At 41.1% G+C, this 19,791-nt stretch overlaps 1 protein-coding gene across 16 annotated transcripts in view; it reads left to right on the plus strand.

The window, feature by feature from the left end:
• Window positions 1-19,791, plus strand: part of acsl1a (acyl-CoA synthetase long chain family member 1a) — a 241,795-nt gene that overhangs the window by 106,329 nt on the left and 115,675 nt on the right. For all 16 annotated transcript variants that reach the window (XM_069939945.1, XM_069939833.1, XM_069939872.1 and 13 more), the window contains one exon: window positions 1,683-1,906. In XM_069939945.1, the coding sequence (XP_069796046.1) occupies window positions 1,712-1,906 (195 nt within the window). In that variant the 5' untranslated portion in view covers window positions 1,683-1,711. Of the gene's footprint in view, window positions 1-1,682; window positions 1,907-19,791 lie in introns of those variants that run through there.

Below are 19,791 nucleotides of genomic sequence, written 5' to 3' on the forward strand. Positions count from 1 at the left end.
TAAAAAAAGTACTAAACCCTCCCTATCCCATAACCCTCTTTTTCTTTCATTTCATGTGCCTGTCTTAAATGCCTCAGTTTCCACCACCGTCCCCTGCAAGACATTCCAGGCACCTACAACTCTCTGTGTATATATATTTAAAAAATTACCCCTGTCTCACCTAAATTTTCCTCCCTTAACTTTGTACATATGTCCTCTGGTGTTTGCTGATCCTACTCTAGGAAATTGGTCCTGCCTTGAAAAAATATTTTGAACAATTGGTGTTAAAATTCAATTTTTTAGATACCGATTTTTACAAATTAGACATTTTGCTCAATCTCAGATTTCTGATTTTCATGTAATCCCTGAGGCAAATGTTCATGATAGATTTTTTGAACTACAAACTCCTCATAAAGGCTTAATATCTCTTATCTATGACCAAGTGGTTAATTTAAAACAAGCCTTGTTAAAATCAGGAAGCCTGGGATCAGGATTTGAAACTTTTACTCTCCAATGAGGTTTGGGATTCTACTTTTAATCTGATTAACACTAATTCCTTTTGTGCACAGCATTGTTTGCTCCAATTTAAAGTGGTCCACAGAGCACATATGTCTAAAGTTAAACTGTCCCATTATTATTCAGATATATATCCTTTATGTGACAAATGTAAAACATGTGATGCCTTTTTAGTTCATATGTTCTAGACCTGCCCTACCTTAGAAAAATTTTGGAAGGATGTTTTTCAAACTCTTATCAGTGATTTTAAATTTAAAAGTGGAACCTTGCCCTTTAATTAATCTTTTTGGAATATCTCAAGAGGATGATTGTATTACTGACTTCCACTCAGAGCCAAATTTGATCTTTTACTTTGTTAATAGCCAGATGTGTAATTTTGTTAAAATGGAAAGATAATTCCCCACCTACACATGTACAGAAGCTAAACGATATTATGTGCTGTTTAAATTTAGAAAAAATTAGATACGTTATCAAGGATTCAGGTATTAAATTCCAAAAGATATGAGGCTCATTTATGGACTATTATCATAATCTTAAGACCTAGTGTTGTTCTGGTATTTTGACGCTGTTTTCACGTTCCAAAAAGGTGTTACTTGATTCATATATGTCAATTTTCAACCTTGCTAACAGGAAGGGGTTTTGAAATATTTTTTTCTTTTTTTTGATGTTATGCTTTATTTTATTATTAAGAATGTGCTCTGAATTCTTTCATTATGGTCACATTTGTAATTTTTAATAAAAATTTGTGGCTCATTGTATAATTGTTTATACTTTAAATATCAATAAAAAATATTTTAAAAAGAAAAGAAAAAAATAATTAGTTCCAGGTATCCCTCATTAAACACAATTGATGTTAATGTGTAATTTGAAGGTGTATTAGTCTTTATCATGCATTACTATAAATGTGTATGGGGAAGTGAAAATCTGGTGTTGCTTTACAAGTTATTGGCACACATTTGAGGGTAATTTATATACTTTTAGAGTTGTAGCCAATCTACATTAATTTAACATCTTAATTTGGAAGGAGACTTGAAAGTGGTAATGGTTATGGATTAAGTGTTCCATTTACCCAATGCAAGCTTTTTAAGAATTCATCTTCAATTCCTCTAGTGAATGATCTCAAAAAAAGTAAATTGTATTTCTTCCTCCATCAGTCGATGTGTACTTAGGTCATCTCTACTTTTCAGGCCACAGAATTGAACGACCCACTGGAGCAATGCAAGCAGACAAGCTGTTGACACACCTTCGGGTGCCCGAATTAGAGGAAATCCTGCATTTCTTGCGCTCTCTTCCACCGTCCACTGTTATGGGGATTGGTACGATTGCAGCACTTGCAATTTACTGGTATTCCACAAGACCAAAGGCTCAGATACCACCATGTGATCTGTCAATGCAGTCTGTTGAAATTGAGGTAAGATTTGAAAGTTTGAAAATAATGTTGCATTTTAAGAAAGAGTATTGTGAATATGACAAGTATTGGTGCAAATTGATGATTGTGAAACTTGTTCATCAGCACAAGTTGCTTTCAAAGAAAAAATTTCTAAGGTCCTAAGAAATCTCAAAAAAAAAACAGGAAATGCTGAAAACATTCAGAAGGTCAGTTCCAATGAAAACATAATAACTTGAAATATTAATTATTCCTTTATGGTCACTGTCTGATCTGGTAAGTTTTTTTTCCAGCATCTTGTGCTTCTAAATTTATTACCACTGAGTTGGAAAGAAGCTTGCAATAATTTTTTTTCCAGAAGGACTAAAGTTACAAAATTACCTTGATTTCCAATTATTCTGCTGTCAATCAAATTGATAGAATCAACTTAAGGGGTAATATAGAAGGATTTGTTTATTTCAGACATATTTCATGCAAATTAGCTTTACATATGATGTAACATAAGAGTAGCTATTTACCTTAATTGGTTAGTGTTGCACATTCTTCACATGATCCTCTTTGTAATTCTACCCTTTCTATATTTTTCCTTTCATCAGTTTGTTTAGCATTCTTTTGGATTATGTGCCAATTGTTTTAACTGTAGCGGTGGCTACACTGCTAAGTGAAGGATCGCACAACCAGACAGGTTGAGTTTAGTGAGCAAAACTGATTTACTGCAGGCTGCCTGGCTGGTCTTATACTCCCAGCCCAGACCTGGCTGAGAACCGCGCTGGTGGGCCCTGACGTCACCGGGCCGTCACGTGGGTTGCCAAGCGCGGGCTTCTGAGCCCAGTGCTAAGGTCGGGAGGAAACCCCCGATGGCGCCATTTTGGCCGGCTGCCCTGCAGCGTGCGTGACAATTGGGGCCTTAATGGCTTACTGCCACACAGCCCTCCCAGAACCGGTGCCAATGTCCTTTTTTGCCAGGCGGCCTTGCTTCTTGGGTTTGGCCACAACTACTGGCTCAGAGGGGTCGAGGTGGGTTGGCTTTAACCTGTTCACCGTAAAAAGTTCCCTCTTACCACCGATGTCCAGTGTGAAAGTGGATCCTGAATGATGGACAACTTTGTACGGCCCTTCGTATGGTCTTTGTAGAGGTGCTGTGGACAGGCCCTGCCTGATAAAAATGTACTCTGTGGATTACAGCTCGCTGGGGACATAAGATGCCCGTGTGCCGTGTCTGGGCGGCGGTGGGGGTGTGAAAGAGTCCAACTGGGCCTGGAGGTGGGGAAGTAGATCATGTGGTGACTGCTGGGGGTTGTGAGGTGCGTTGACGAACTCACCGGGTAGGGCTCGCGGGGCACCGTAGACCAGCTCGGCTGATGACACCTGTAGGTCTTCTTTGGGTGTCGAGCAGATGCCCAGGAGCACCCACGGCAGCTCGTCCACTCAGTCGGGGCCGGTGAGGCGGACCATAAGTGCCGACTTAAGGTGGCGGTTCAATCACTCAACTAGCCCATTGGCCTGTGGCTGACAGGCCGTGGTGTGATGTAGCTCAATCCCAGCCTGTTGGCGAGCTGTGCCCAGAGCTTGGAGGTGAACTGGGTGTCCTGATCACTGGTGAGGTGGTTCGGGGCACCGATCCGGGCAACCCAACCATTCAAAAGTGCTCGGGGGCAGGAGTCCATGGAGGCATCTGGCATTGGGATCACCTCAGGCCAACAAGTGGTGCGGTCTACCACTGTGAAAAGGTAACGGTTACCTCGGGAAACGGAAAAGGGTCTGACAATGTCCACATGTATGTGGCTGAACTGTTCCCGGATGTGTTCGACATCTTGTATGGGCGCTCTGGTGTGCCTGTCTACCTTGGAAAACTGGTGATGGGTGCAGTCTGCTTCCGAAGCCCGTTCTATCACCATACGGACCGTGGACCTGATGGAAGGGTGGGAAAGGTCATGGATATGGTGGAAGACTTGCCTGCGCCACTGCTGGGGAAGCACTGGTCGCGGGGTGCCCATGGAGACATTGCACAGGACAGTGCCCTCACCGTGAGGAGTCGGGAGGACCTGGAACCGCAGGCCTGTGATGCCAGTCCTGAGGGCCCGCTTCTCCTCGTTGGAGTTGAGTCCAGGTGTCAGCGCGCAAATGGCCAGTCGTGAGAGTGTGTCGGCGACCACGTTGTCTTTCCCTGCCTTGTGCCGAATGTCAGTGTTGAACTCCGACACGAAAGAGAGGTGACGCTGTTGGTGGGCCGACCAGGGATCTCTTGCCATAGTGAGCGCCTGAGTGAGGGGTTTGTGGTCAGTAAAAATGGTGAAAGGCCTCCCCTCCAAGAAATAGCGGAAATGACGCACCGACAGGTGTATGCCCAGCAACTCAAGATCGAAACCACTATACTTGCGCTCTGGCTGGTGAAGAAGTCTGCTAAAGAATGTCAGTGGTTTCCACTGTCCATTCACCTGCTGCTCCAGGACGGCACCAACAGCTGTGGCAAAGGCATAGACGGACAGCGCCATATGCAGGTCGGTGCATGGGTGGACGAGCATGGTAGCCTTCGCGAGGGCATCTTTCGTGGCTTCGAATGTCCTGCTTGCCTCTGGAGTCCAGGCGAGTGTCTTGTCTTTGGCCACAATGAGGGCGAAGAGCGGCTGCATGATGCGCGCAGTACCTGGAATGAAGCGGTTATAGAAATTGACCATACCCGCGAACTCCTGTAGCCCCTTGAGGTTGTCTGGGTGTGGGAACTCCCTGACTGCAGCGACCTTCGTAGCGGCAGGTGTATTTCCTTCGGCCGTGATGGTATGGCTCAGGAACTGCATGAACTCTTTCCCAAACTGGTATCTGGCTGGATTGATCGTTAGGCCGAAGTCGGCCAGTTGGGAGAAGAGGGTACGCAGGTGAGATTTGTGTTGTGCCCAGTCTCTGCTGGCGACAAGGATGTCGTCCAGGTAAATGAATACGAAATTCAAATCCCTGCTCTCTGTCCATAAGACGCTGGAAGGTCTGGGCAGCATTCTTGAACCCGAGCGGCATGCGTAGGAACTCTTAACAAACCGAAGGGGGTGATGATGGCTGTTTTGGATATGTCCTCGGGGTGCACTGGGATTTTGTGATACCCGCGCACCAGGTCAACCTTGGAGAGTATCCTCGCGCCTTGCAGGTTGGCCTTAAAGTCCTGGATGTGAGGGATCGGGTAATGGTCAGGTACTGTCAAGTCGTTAAGCCGTCAATAATCTCTGCAGGGGCCCCAGCTTTCGGGACCAGGTGGAGTGGTGAGGCCCAAGGACTGTCGGAGTGTCAAATGATCCCCAGCTCCTGCAGATGTGAGAACCCTTCGCTATCTGGAGCTTATCCGGCGGGAGCTGGCATGCCTTGGCATGGACCAGCGGGCCTTGGGTGGGAATGTAATGAAACACCCCATGGCGTGGTGAGGCGGCGGAGAACTGCGGCTTGAGGAGGGATGGGAACTCGTCCAGGATACGCTGAAACTCGTCCTTGGGTGTGCTGACTGTGGCCATCTGCAGCTGCTCTATGCGGGAGGCGTTGAGGCGAATGGATTGGAAGATACAGGCATCTACCAGTCGCCTACCTCGAGGCTGAGGGAGCCGGTGAGTACCCGCTTGATGGTCCTGTGGGTGGGTGCTGAATGAGATGCAGCACTCGTTTGGCGGTGGCCTGGTCCAGGGCGGCGACCACATGGTAAAACTTGATCGAATCCAATGAAATCTGGCGGAGGTGAAACTGAGCTTCTGCGTGGCTGAACCAGGTTTCCAGCTCCTGAACCTAGAAGTCAGGAAGCATGATGGCTATAAGATTGATCAAAGGGTCATTCATGTCGGATTCAAAGACGTTTGAACCTGTTGGAGTCACCAATTGTAGAGGCGGCTACACTGCTAACTGAAGGATCGCACAATCAGAAGGGTTGAGTTTAGTGAGCAAAACTGATTTATTGCAGGCTGCCTGGCTGGTCTTATACTCTCAGCCCGGACCTGGCTGAGACCGCGCTGGTGGGCCCCAACGTCACCGGGCTGTCACATGGGTCGCCAAGCGCGGGCTTCTGAGCCCGGTGCCGAGGTCAGGAGGAAACCCCCGAGGGCGCCATTTTGGCTGGCTGCCCCGCAGCGTGCATGACAAGCGGGACCGGTTCGCCTGCCTAATGGTGTACCGCCACACAACTACTAATACGAGATCCATTTTCTGGCCATGAAAAGGCATTCTCCTCACAAGTTCCCCTTTTAGATATGTTCATTATTGTGTTATTTTACATCCTGACCTACAATACTTGGGATATACTGATACAATTCTTGGAAATGTTCTTGTTAAGTGCTTGGTTTCAGAGAGCTTCTTTGGATGCTGAAATTACTGACGTGGCCAAAACTTCATCTTCGGTCTCTTGAAAGGATTTGGAACCTTCAGATAAAACAGACGATTTGAGTTAGGGGTTTTATCCTCCCATTTTCTTTCATTAACTTTGATGTAATCATTTTGAGGAATTATAAAAGAAATGATCCCAGCTGATTTTGCATGATTCTGAAATACTTTCTAGCCACAAAGTTCAAGTTCATTATCATCTGATTGCACAAGTATAATGAGACCAAAAAATGTTCTCTGGTCCTAGGTGCAAAGCATGCAGGCACACAACCAGACATAATGCACATACAGGCAAACCACATATATGCAGGACAAATATACAAATTTAAAAAAAAATAATCGGATGGTTAGTGTGAGCAGTTCCTTTGGTCGTTCAGCATTCTCACAGTCTGCGGGAAGAAGCTGTTTCTCAGCCTGGTGGTGCTGGCTTTGATCCTCCTGAGTCTTTCCCAACAGGAGTAGTTGAAAAGCACTGTGTGCAGGGTGTGGTAGGGGTCCTCAGTAATTTTGTGCACCCTCTTCAGACAATGATCTGGTAAAGCACGTCAAGGGAAGGGAGGGAGACTCCAGTGATTGTCTTTTACCCTATGGTCCTCTGGAATCCAATTCTCTACAGCAGTCCTCACTGTGATGCATCCAACCACACACTCTCAATTGAGCTTCTGTTGAAGGTTGACATAATGGTGGCCCGGTAGCGTTGCTCGCTTCAGTCTCTTCAGGAAGGGCAGTCGCTGTTGTGCCTTCCAGAGATGCTGTACTTATAAAGAGAACTCCTAGGTAGTTCTCTCTACTTTCTCCACTACTGAGTTATTGATGTGTAGTGGAGGGTGATTGTTCCTGGTCCTCATGAAGTCCACGATCATCTACTTCGTTTAGTCCAGATTGAGACTCTGGTTGTTATACTCGCACTATAATCAGAAGTTTTTTCCACCTCTCCTCTGTAGTGTGACTCCTTGATGATGATGAGACCATTTACTGTTGTGTCATCTGCAAACTTGATGACTTTGTTGGAGCTGGATCTGGTGTTGTTGTCGTGGGTTGGTAATGTGAGTAAGGAGTGGGCTGAGCTCACAGCCCTGTGGTGTGCCTGTTGTGACAGATTATGTTATATTTTATATTGTATATAGATATGTTTTAAAGAAGATAAATTGTGGGGGAGTTTTTTTTAGTTAGGTCACAAACAAGCATAAGCACTTCACAACAAAGATCTCATTTTAAAGTGCCAGAGCTCTGCTCAAGCCGGATAGTCCAGGATCCCAATGCCTTTGTAAAGACAATGGAAACTGCTTTGCTAAAAGACTTCACATGTAGGTGTTAATTGGATATCCTGTGAAGTAATGGATTATTGTTTTGGAAAGCAACAGATGAATGGACTCAGAAGATTGGGTCCGGTGCCGCAGTCTATCTGAATGCAGTTTTCTAAGGTCATGTGGTTTTGCAAGCAGAGAGAGTCGAACAGGTGTGTGTGTGTGTGTGTGTGTGTGTGTGTGTGTGTGAGAGAGAGAGAGAATTCAGTTCTACAGTTTTACAGTTCAGCAGCAGCAGCTGGGACTAGAACAGGAGAAGCTGGCAAGCTTGTGGAAAAACCCCATTTTGAAGATGGGGTGCAAGTTCTTAGTTCAGCCTTTTCAAAGCCCTTGTGGTCCATACAAGAGGAGATGGCTGGCTGTATGATGTTTTTCTTAAAATAAGGGAAACAAAAAGGAAGTCTGTGATGACCTGGAGGAAAGAGGTCATCATCTAGAAAACCCTCATGGGAAAATTTCTTCAGCAAGACACTGAAGTGGCTGATTGGAAGGAATCAATTTGTGAACAACGAGAAACAAATCTCTCTCTCTGAAAACCGATAAGAGCCTTCCTGAGTGGTAACCATTTACCTTTTAAGCACTAAAGCCTGGTGAAATTCGTAAATGTTAAATTCTGTGCACAGTATAAGAATTGCCTGATACCAGTGAACTTGGAGGAGTGAGAATTGAGATTGGGCTGCGAATTAAAGAACTTTTATTAACTTATACCCACATTACATACTTGTGCACTTAGAAGGGAGTTAAATTAGGTTAAGTTAATAGTAATAAGTTAAAGTTTGATCCTGTTTTCATGTTTAAAAATAATTAAAAGCAACTTTTATTTAAGTAACCATTTGTCTTGGTGAATTTCTATTACTGCTGGTTTTGGGGTCCTCTGGGCCCATCACACTGTGCTCAGCATGACAGTGCTTGATGTTCTGCTACTGACCCAGACAGTGTGGTGTTTCTGTTGAGAAGTCCAGAATCCAGTTACTGAGAGAGATGTGGAGTCCAGGGTGGACAGCTTCTCCACTGGCGTCCCTGGAATGCAGCCTGAGGAATTGTTCTCCAGGTATGTCAAGTTGGAGTGGAGAGACATGGCTGCAGTATCATCAGTGGGACGGTTTCTTCTATAGGTGAATTGAAATGGGTCCAGTGGCTCTTAGAGGTACGCTTTGATGCATGCCATCACCATGCACTCAAAGCATTTTACAATGGTGGAGGTCAAAACCACGGGGCAGTAGTCACTGATACCATTAGTGGTATGCTTTGATGCATGCCATCACCAGGCACTCAAAGCATTATACAATGGTGGAGGTCAATACCACGGGGCAGTAGTCACTGGTACCAGTTACTGACGTTCTCTTTGGTGCCAGAATAATGGCTGTTTTGAAACCCGCAGGGACAGCGGACTGCAGCAATGAGGTGTTGAAGATGTACGTAAAAACCTCCACTCACTGGTCTGTGCAGTCCTTGAGTACCTGACCAATTATGCTGTCTAATCCCGCTGGGATTACCTTGAATAGGGCTCTCCTCACCTCAACCATGGCAATGCAGGGAGTGAAAATGGAGCTTTCTTCACCGTCATCCTGTTCTTCTTATCAAACTGTACATAAAAATTGTTAACTCTTGTCTGGAAGGGAGGCCTCGTTGTCTTTAATTTGCCAGGTTAACTTATGATCTGTTGTGCTCTTGATCCTTTGCCATATACACCTCATATTTCCAGTGCCACACAGCTGTCTGGATCCTCTGTACCTACCCATGCTTTGCCTTCTGGATTGCATGGGAGAATTCAGCCCTACCTGATCTTATTTCCATCCTACAGCCTGTCCTGAAGGCATCATCATGAGCTCTGAGAAGGGCCCAGAATTCTGCATCCAACCATGGTTTCTGGTTAGCCCTGGTTGTGAAGCATTTGATCTCAGTATCAGCCTCAATGTACTTGCTGATGTAGCCAGTCGTGTACTCCTCTATGTTTACACATCTGATGTATATGGCCACCTCCCTCAAACATCTAGAGTCCATGGTCTCCAAGCAGTCCTGTATCACTGCTATGACTCCCTGCCCCCACCCAATGTCCTGATCTCGGTGCAACCTGGCTTAGTTTGTTTTGCCAGCAATCTGTATGCCAGGAATAATTCATATAAATTTCTTGGGTATTTGGCACATGAGAAATCTTTTCCTCTTTGGGTTTTAAAATTTCATGTAAAACAAGTGGTTTGATTAACACTCTGTCCTTCACCTTAAACGTTCATTCCTTCACCATTGGTGTGCTATGGCTACAGTATTACGTGCACAAAAGACACTGCAGAGATAGTATGGAAACTCAACACCTGCATGTTCTGTTCTGAAATCCATATCATCCTGACTCAGAATTTTTTTTTTCAATTGCCACTAGATCTAAATCTTGGAACACCATATCTAACAATGTCATAGGAGCATCTATATCAGAAAGACTGCATCAATTCAGTAACATAGATCAGTGGTAATTACAGAAAGCCAACCAATGTTACCTTGCCACATGCCCCATATCATAAAAATTAAAGTCTTCATCTCCCTCTCACTCCATGATTTCCCACGCTTCTAAGGGTGGAGGCTATATGAGTGTAGATGAGGAACGGGAAAGGTATGGCCAACCTTAAGGGGTTACATTATAGACCACCAATAGTCAACGAGAATTGGAGGAGCAAATTTGTAGAGAGATAGCAGACATTTACAGGAAACATAAGGTTGTGATAGGAGGGGGTTTTAATTTTCCACATATTGACTGGGACTCCCATTTTGTAAAAGGCTGGATGGCTTGGAGTTGGTCAATGTTTTCAGGAAAGTTTTCTGAATTGATATATAGAGGTACCAACTAGAGAGAATACAATGCTGGATCTCCTTTTAGGGAACGAGACAGGATAGGACGCAGAAGCATGTATAGGGGAACATTTTGGGTCCAGTGATCATAAGGCCATTAGTTTCAAGTTAATTATGGAGAAGGATAGATCTGGGCCTCAGGTTGCGATTCTAAATTGGAGAAAGGCTAAATTTTAGGAAATGAGAAAGGATCTAGAATGCGTGGATTTGGATAAATTGTTTTTGGGCGAGGATGTGTGAGGGAAGTGGAGGACCTTAAAAGGTGAAATTTAGAGAGTACAGAGCTTATGTTCCTGAAGGCAGGGTTAGCAGGCATAGAAACCTTTGTTTTCGAGGAATATTGTGGATCTGGTTCAGAAGAGAGAGAGAGAGAAGTGTATAGCAGGTATAGGCAACGTGGAGCAAATGAAGTATTTGAGGTGTTTAAAAAATGCAAGAAAAACCTCAAGAAAGTAATCAGGACGGCTCAAAGAAGACACGAGGTTGCTGTGTCAGACAATGTCAAGGCAAATCCTAAGACAAAATTGGTCTTGAAGTTCAGAGTGGTCAGTTTGTATGAAACCAAAAGAGATGGGGGAGATCATTAATGTTTTTTTCATCAGTATTCACTCAGAAAAAGGAGACAGAGTCATGGGAAGTAAGAAAAATAAGCAGTGAGGTCATGGAATCTATACAGATTAAAGAGGAGGAGGTGCTTGCTATCTTAAAGCAAATGAGAGTGGATAAATCCCCAGGGCCTGACAAGATATTCCCTTGGACATTGAGGGAGGCTAGTGCAGAAATTGCAGGGTCTCAGGCAGAAAAATTTAAAATGTCCTTAGCCACAAGTGTGGTATCAAAATATTGGAGGGTATTTCACTTTGTTCTGTTGATTATAAAGGTCCAAAAATAATCCTGGAAATTATAGGCTGGTGAGCTTTATGTCAATAGTAGGTCAATTATTGCAAGGTGTTCAAAGAGATTGGATATACAATTATTTGGGTAGCCAGAAATTGATTACAGATTGTCAACGTGGCTTTGTGTATGGTAGATCATGTTTAACCAATATTATAGAGTTTTTTGAGGAGGTTACCAGGAAAGTTGACAAAGGAAATGCTGTGAATATTGTCTACATGGTCTTTTGTAGGGCCTTTGTCAAGGTCCCACTTGGGAGGTTAGTCAGGAAGGTTCAGACACTAGGTAGTCATGGTGAAGTAATGAACTGAACTCGACAATGGCTGGAAAGAAGAAGCCAGAGAGTAGTGGTGGATGATTGCTATTCAGACTGGAGGCCTGTGACTAGTGGTGTGCCTCAGGGATTGGTGCTGGGACCATTGTTGTTTGTCATCTATATCAATGAGCTGGATGATAATGTGGTAAATTGGATCAGCAAGTTTGCAGATGACTCGAAGATTGGAGTGTTGTGGACATTGGAGGTTTTAAAAGCTTGGAGAGGGATCTGGACCAGCTGGAAAAATGGGCTGAAAAATGGCAGATGGAATTTATTGCAGACACACGTGAGGTGTTGCATTTTAAAAGGACAAACCAAGAAAGGACATAGATGGTATATGAGAAGGCACTGAGCAGTGCGGTAGAACAGAGGGATTTGGAAATACAGATACACAATTCCCTGAAAGTGCCATCACAGATGAATATGGTTGTAAAGAGAGCTTTTGGCATATTGGCCTTCATAAATCAAAGTATTGAGTATAGAAGTTGGAATGTTACAACTTGGAAAGTTGTATAAGACATTGGTGAGGCCAAATTTGGAGTATTGTCTGCAGTTTTGGTCACATAACTGCAGGAAAAAATATCAATAAGATAGAAAGAGTATGGAGAGGATTTACTAGATGTTGCCTGGACTTAAGGAACTGAGTTACAGGGAAAGGTTAAAAGCTTTATGGTGTCCTCATGCCAGACAGTGATGTATCCAGTTAGCACACTTTCCACCAAACATCTGTATAAATGTGACAGGGTTTCAGGTGTTCTACCAAATTTCTTCAAACTCCTGAGGAATTTGAGGTGCTGTCTTGCTTTCTTAACAATGCCATTGGTGCATTGGGCCCAGAAAGGATCCTCCAAGATAACGACTCCCAAGAACTTAAATTTGCTCACCCTCTCCATTTCTGATTACCCAATAATCACTGAATTGTATAAGTCTGGCCTTCACCTCCAACAATCAGCTCCTTGGTTTTAGTGATATTGAGTGCAAGGTGGTTGTTGGTGCACTATTCAGCCAAGTTTTCAATCTCCCTCCAGTATGCTGATTCATCACCTTTCTTTATACAACCCACTACCGTGGTATCGTGGGCAAATTTTTAAATTATGTTATTGTCATTCCAAGCCATAAAGTCGTAGGTGTAAACTTGTAAAGTGAGTAGAGCAGGGGATTAAGAACAAAGCCCTGTGGTTCTCTGGTACTGATGGAGATTGTGGAGGAGATGTTCTTATCAATTCTCTACTGGTGATCTGACGCTGAGAAAATCCATGATCCAAATACACAGTGGGGTGTTGAGTTCCAGGTCTTGGAGTTTGCTGATCAGTTTTGAGGAGTGATGACGTTAAATGCCAAACTGTTGTTAATAAAGGGAATCCTGCTGAATGCACTTTTATCCAGGTGTTCCAGGACTTTGTTTAGAGCCAGTGAGATGGCATCCACTGTAGACCTGTTGCTATGATGGGCAAACTGGAACATATCCATGTCACTGCTCAGAGAAGAGCTGATATGCTTCAGCAGTAGTCTTTCAAAACACTTCATCACTGTTATGTAAGTGGCATTGGTCGATAATGATTAAAGCAGCTTACTACACTTTTGGCACCGGTATGATTGACGCCTGTTTGAAACCGGTGGGAACAATGGCCTGCTAGAGTGAGATATTGAAGACATCTATGAATACATTGATAAGTTGGTTAACACAGATTTTTAATACTTGGCAGGTAATCCATCTAGGCCAGATGCTTTCCTCGGATTCACTGTCCGAAAGGCAGCACACACATCACCCTCTGATACAGACAGGATGGGATCATCAGGGGATGTGGGGGTGCAGAGAGGTGCTTCTTTGTTGTTAGTGTCGTCAAATTGGGCATAGAAGGCATGGAGTTCCTCTGGGAGCGAAGCTTTGCTGTCTACTACTCCGCCAGATTTGGTTTTGCAGCAATGTATGGCATTTAGGTCAATTGGTGCACTATGCAGGTAGCCAATTAAGGATTAGTTAGATTGACATCCCAGCAAGATCTTTCACAGTTAAGTAACTTGAAACTTGCTGCAACAGAATTGAACAAAATCAAAATATTTGCTTTAAAAAAACAGTTGGACTTCTGCATGGCTAAGTTAATTTACCTGGTTATTTCATTGGTTTAGTTGTTCATAATACAGCTTTGCTAATTTAAATTTTAATCCTCTATCAGATTACAGATTATACCTCTGATCAGCAAAACAATTTCCTTTCAAGACTTCTAAATCTCTTGAGTTTATTAAAAATTGCTGTTCAACTATTTTTTTAATTTATTTTTTAAAATATTTTTTTATTTTTCACACTATGAACCATATCAACCAAAATATTTACAAATGTTTCTCATTAAATTTACACAGTAGTCTTTTCTCCCTTTCTTTCCCCCTTTCCCTCCTTTGCCTCTACCCACCCCCCTCTAAAACCCATACATATTCAACATATACAATACAATACAATAAAACTATAAAACAATATCTTCACACAAAGGAAAATAAACAAGAAAAATGCATCAGCTATTTATTACACACTGAATCTAGTCGTTTTGTCTTCTTATCATTTTCATTCTCATTTTAGGGGATGGAGGTCGTAGGCAAACTCTCTCTGTTATGTTCCATGTAGGGTTCCTAAATTTGTTCAAACATTGTGACTTTATATTTTAAATTATATGTTATTTTTTCCAATGGAATACATTTATTCATTTCCATGTACTATTGCTGTATTCTCAGGCTCTCTTCCATTTTCCAAGTTGACATTATACATTTTTTTGCTATCGCTAAGGCTATCATAATGAATTTTTTTGGACTTTATCCAATTTGAGGTCTAATTCTCTACTTCTTATGTTACTTAAAAGAAATATCTGTTTTTTTTGGTATGTTATTTTTTGTAATTTTATTTAGTATCTGATTTAGTTCTTCCCAAAACGTATTAACTTTCGTACATGCCCAAGTTGCAAGTAACATTGTTCCCATTTCCTTCTTACTGCGAAAACATCTATCCGATAATGTTAAATCCCAGTTTTTTTTAATTTTTGAGGAGTAATATGTACCCTGGGTAACTAATTATACTGTATCATGCGTAACCTTGTGTTTATTGTATTCTTCATAGTTCCAGAACATAACTCTTCCCATGTTTCATTCTTTATCTTTATGTTTAGATCCTTTTCCCACTTCTGGATTTATAGTTTATTTCATTTTCTTTATCTTGCAGCTTAATGTACATGTTGGTTATAAATCTTCTGATTATCATTGTGTCTGTAATCACGTATTCAAAGCTGCTTCCTTCAGGTTATCTCAAGCTGTTTCCCAATTTATCCTTTAAGCTTTCAATTGATGATATGCAAACATTGTACCATGAGTTATTCCATATTTGTACTTCAACTGTTCAAATGTTAATAAATTTTTCCCAAAAAGCAATTTTCTATTCTTTTCTTTCCTTTTCTCTCCCATTCTCTAAAGGAAAGGTTGTCTATTGTAAAAGGGATTAGCGGATTTTGCGTCAATAATAATTTCGGTATTTGATCATTCGCTTTTTTTCCTTTCTAAGTGGATCTTCTTCCTTGTATTAAATAAATGATGCAATACTGGTGAGTTTTTATATTGCACCAGCTTTTCATCCCACTTATAAAGAATATGTTTCGGTACCTTCTCCCCTATTTTATCTAGTTCTATCTTAGTCCAGTCTGGTTTTTCCCTTATCTGGTAAAAATCTGATAAATACCTTAATTGTGCGGCTCTATAATAATTTCAAAAATTTGGGAACTGCAAACCACCTTGATTCTACCTCTCTGCTAATGTATCTAACGCTACTCCCTTTCCACAAGAATTTCCTTATTATCCTCTTTATTTCATTAAAGATTTAAAGAATTGGTAACGTTTGAAATAAATATTGTATCCTTGGCAACACGTTCATTTTAATGCAGTTACCCTCCCTATCAACGTTAGCGGTAATTCTTTCCAATGTTCTAAGTCTTCCTGCAATTTCTTTTTGTGGCTGATAATTTAGTTTGTACAAGTGGCTTAAGTTATTATCTAACCTGATACCGAGGTATCGGATTGCTTGTGTTTGCCATTTAAATGGTGATTCTTTTTTAAATTCTGTATATTCTGCGTTACTCATTGGCATCACTTCACTTTTATTTACATTGATCTAGTACCCCGATATTTCTCCATATTCCTTCAATTTCTTGTGTAATTCTTTTACTGATACCTTTGGTTCTGTAGATATACTATGATGTCATCTGCAAATAAGATGATTTTATACTCCTCCTTTATTTTTAATCCCTTTTATTTTCTATTCTTATCAGTTCTGCCAAAGGTTCTATTGCTAAGGCAAACAATGAGGGGGTTAGTGGACATCCCTGTCTAGTTGACCTACTTAATTTAAATTGGTTCGATACATATCCATTTACTGCTACCTTCGCCAAGGGTCCATTATACAATGCTTTATTCCAATTTATATATTTTTCTGGTGGATTGAACTTCTGTAATACTTTAAATAAGTAGTTCCACTTTACTCTGTCAAAGGCTTTTTCTGTGTCTAAAGCAACAGCTACTGTTGGTTTCTTATTTCCTTGAACTGCGTGGATTAGATTAGTAAATTTACAGACATTGTCCGCTGTTCATCTTTTCTTAATAAATCCAGTTTGATTTTGTTTTACTATTTTTGGTACATAATTGGCCAATCTGTTTGCTAATTATTTCACTATTATCTTATAGTCTGAGTTAAGTAGAGATATTGGTCTACATGTTGCTGGTGTTAATGGATCCTTCCCCGTCTTTGGTATGACTGTAATTATTGCTGTCTTACATGAATCTGGCAAGTTTTGTGTTTCTTCTATCTGGTTCATTATTTCCAGGAGAGGAATTAATAACTCTTTAAATGTTTTATAAAATTCTATTGGAAATCCATCCTCTCCTGTTGCTTTATTGTTCGGCAGCTTTTTTAATATATCCTGTAGTTCCTCTATTTCAAATGGTTTTATTGGTTTGTTTTGTTCCTCTTCTTGCAATTTCGTCAGTTCAATTTTAGCTAAAAATTCCTTTATTTTATCATCTTTCCCCTCGTTCTCAGTTTGATACAATTGTTCATAAAATTCCTTAAAATTTTCATTAATCTCTGTTGGATTATATGTAATTTGTTTGTCCTTTTTCCTTGATGCCAGTATCGTACTTTTAGCTTGTCCTGTTTTAAATTGCCAGGCTAATATTTTATGTGTTTTTTCTCCCAGTTCATAATACTTTTGCTTTGTTTTCATTATGTTCTTTTCCACCTTGTATGTTTGTAATGTTTCATTTTTTTTGTCCACCAATTCTCTCCTTTTCGTTATATCATCCCTTTTACTAATTCCTTTTCTGTACTTACTATCTCCCTTTCCAACTGCTCTATTTCCCGATTGTAATTCTTTTTCATCTTAGTCACATAACTTATTATCTGCCCTTTAATGAAGGCTTTCATTGCGTCCCATAATATAAATTTGTCTTTCACTGATTCTGTGTTTATTTCAAAATATGTTTTAATTTGGTGTTCAATAAACTTCCTAAATTCCTGTTTTTTAAGTAGCATGGAGTTTAACCTCCATCTATATGTTCTTGGTGGGATGTCCTCCAGTTCAATTGCTAATAATAGGGGTGAATGATCTGATAGTAGTCTAGCTTTATACTCAGTTTTCCTAACTCTCCCTTGAATATGGGCTGACAACAAAAACATATCAATCCTTGAGTAAGTTTTGCAGTGACTGTACTCGAATAATATGAAAATTCCTTCTCTCTTGGGTGTTGGCTCCTCCATTTATCCATAAGTTTCATTTCCTGCATTGATTTAACTATACTAATTTATTCTTTTTACTTTTTGTCCATTTTGATCCAACATTGGGTCCAAATTAAGGTTAAAATCTCCTCCTATCAATATATTTCCTTGTGTGTCTGCAATCTTCAAAAAAATATCCTGCATCAACTTTTGATCCTCTTCGTTATATTAAGTAAATTCCAAAATTCTGAGTATATCTGACACTTTATCATTACATACCTTCCTGCCGGATTTATTATTTCCTCCTCTATTTTGATTGGTACATTTTTATTAACTAGTATGGCTATATCTCTAGCTTTTGAATTATAGGATGCTGCCATTACATGTCCTACCTAGTCTCTCTTTAGTTTCTTATGTTCCGCTTCAGTTAGATGCATTTCCTGCACAAATGCAATATCTATTTTTTCCTTCTTCAATAAATTTAGTAATCCTTTCCTCTTAATTTGGTTATGCATTCCCATTAATGTTTATAGTCATATAGTTCAACATGGCCATCTTATATCTTGCATGCACCTCTTTTCCATCTCTTCGCCACCTCCATCCCCTTTTTTCCCATTTTCTCTCTTATTACACTTAATGTACGACAACACATTTAAGACCTAAAATACCCCTACAGTTCCCACATCCACTAATACCTTAACCCCAAATGTTCCCCCCCCCCTCTCTGAGTTGCCCCATATCCCTTGCCAGGCAACCACAACTCCCCTTTTCATTTGGATTGAGATCTTGTTCACAGCGTCAACTGATTTCGCAGTGACTGTTATTCCCCCTCTACCCAGCCCTCTCCAGAAAACACTTTTTTTAAACACATATAACAAAACTCTCCCTTCCCCCCCTTACTCCCTTCCTTCCCTTCTCTTTTCCCTCTTTAGTTCTTTACATATACTTTGTTTTTACATCTTTATATATACTTTATCGCCGTTCTTCATTCTTGTTACATCTCTTCATCTCTTCTCCTGTCCTGCAAACGTTCTGTGAATTCTTGCGCTTTCTCTGGATCCGAGAACAGTCTGTTTTGCTCCCTGGGTATAAAAATTTCATGCATCCTGAATGTCTTAACATGAATTTGTAAAATTTTTTTCACCATAAAATCGATTTCGCTGTATTAAATTCCTTCCTCCTCTTTAAGAGTTCAAAACTTTTGTCTGGGTAAAAAAATATTTTTTGACCCTTGTATTCCAATGGTTTATTATCTTCTCTAATTTTATTCCTTGCCCTTTCCAGTATATTTTCTCTTGTCATGTATCTCAAACATTTTACTAAGATGGATCTTGGTTTTTGATGTGCCTGTGGTTTTGGAGCTAATGCTCTGTGTCCCCTTTCTTTTTTTTGTGTATATATATATATTTTTTTTTTTTTCACACTATGAACCAAAATGTGCCCTTTCTATTTCCATTTCTTCCTGCCTTTCTGTCATTCCCAGGACCTTCGGGATCCATCCTTTTATAAATTTCTTCATGTCTGTGCCTTCTTCACCCTCCTGCAGGCCCACTATTTTTATGTTGTTTTGCCTGCTGCAGTTTTCAACATATCAATTTTCTGAGATAACAACTCTTGTGTCTCTTTAATTTTTGTCACTTTCTTCCAACTTTTCTCTTAAGTCATTCACTTACATTTCTACAGCCGTTTCCCGCTCTTGCACATTCTCTACTCTTTTCCCTATTTCTGTCATTACCAGTTCTAACTTTTGCATTTTATCTTCTGTTCATTTCATTTTCCTTTTAATTGCATTAAATTCTAATGATAACAATTCTTCTGGTGATCTCATTTGTTCTTCAAAAAAAATATTATCTATATTCTGTTCATCTGTTTTACCTTTTATTTCTCTTTGTCCATCAGTTTTACTTTCTATTTCTCTGTGAAGATCTTGGTCGTCTTCTGTGTTTGTACCTGTGTTTGTGTCTTCTTCTCTTCTTTGTGACTGTGTCTCTTCTGTTTTTCCTGATGAGCTGCTTGTATTTCTTTGTCAGGCCTCTTCTTGCTGGTCCTCCCCTCCTGGGCTGCTCGTCTGTTGTGCTTCCTGACGTTGATCTTATTGTCAGTCATCCCTCTGTCTATCTCCCACGTCTGTTTCATCGCTCCCTCTTCTGCTGCCTTCCTTGTCCTCCAGCTGAGCACCCTGGTGTCGGGCGTCCCTCAGCTGTTCGCTCTGTGGCAGCCCACTCCTCTGCTGAGCCCCCTCCCACCGGTGTCCTCTTTCTCCTTTGATTTTGCACTGCGCACTTTTGTTTAGCTCTGAGGGCCATTTTTGTAGTCCACTGGATGGTGAGTCGTGACTCTGCAGGGCAGGCACTGACCTCGAGGATTCGGCCCTCCTCGCCACCTCAGCGCCCTGTTCCTTCTTGCAGGTAAGGCCTTCTTAATTCTTCTCCGCCGATTTTTTACTTTTTTTTTC

The sequence above is a fragment of the Narcine bancroftii genome, chromosome 1 (assembly GCF_036971445.1).
Source record: "Narcine bancroftii isolate sNarBan1 chromosome 1, sNarBan1.hap1, whole genome shotgun sequence".
Lineage (NCBI taxonomy): Eukaryota > Metazoa > Chordata > Chondrichthyes > Torpediniformes > Narcinidae > Narcine > Narcine bancroftii.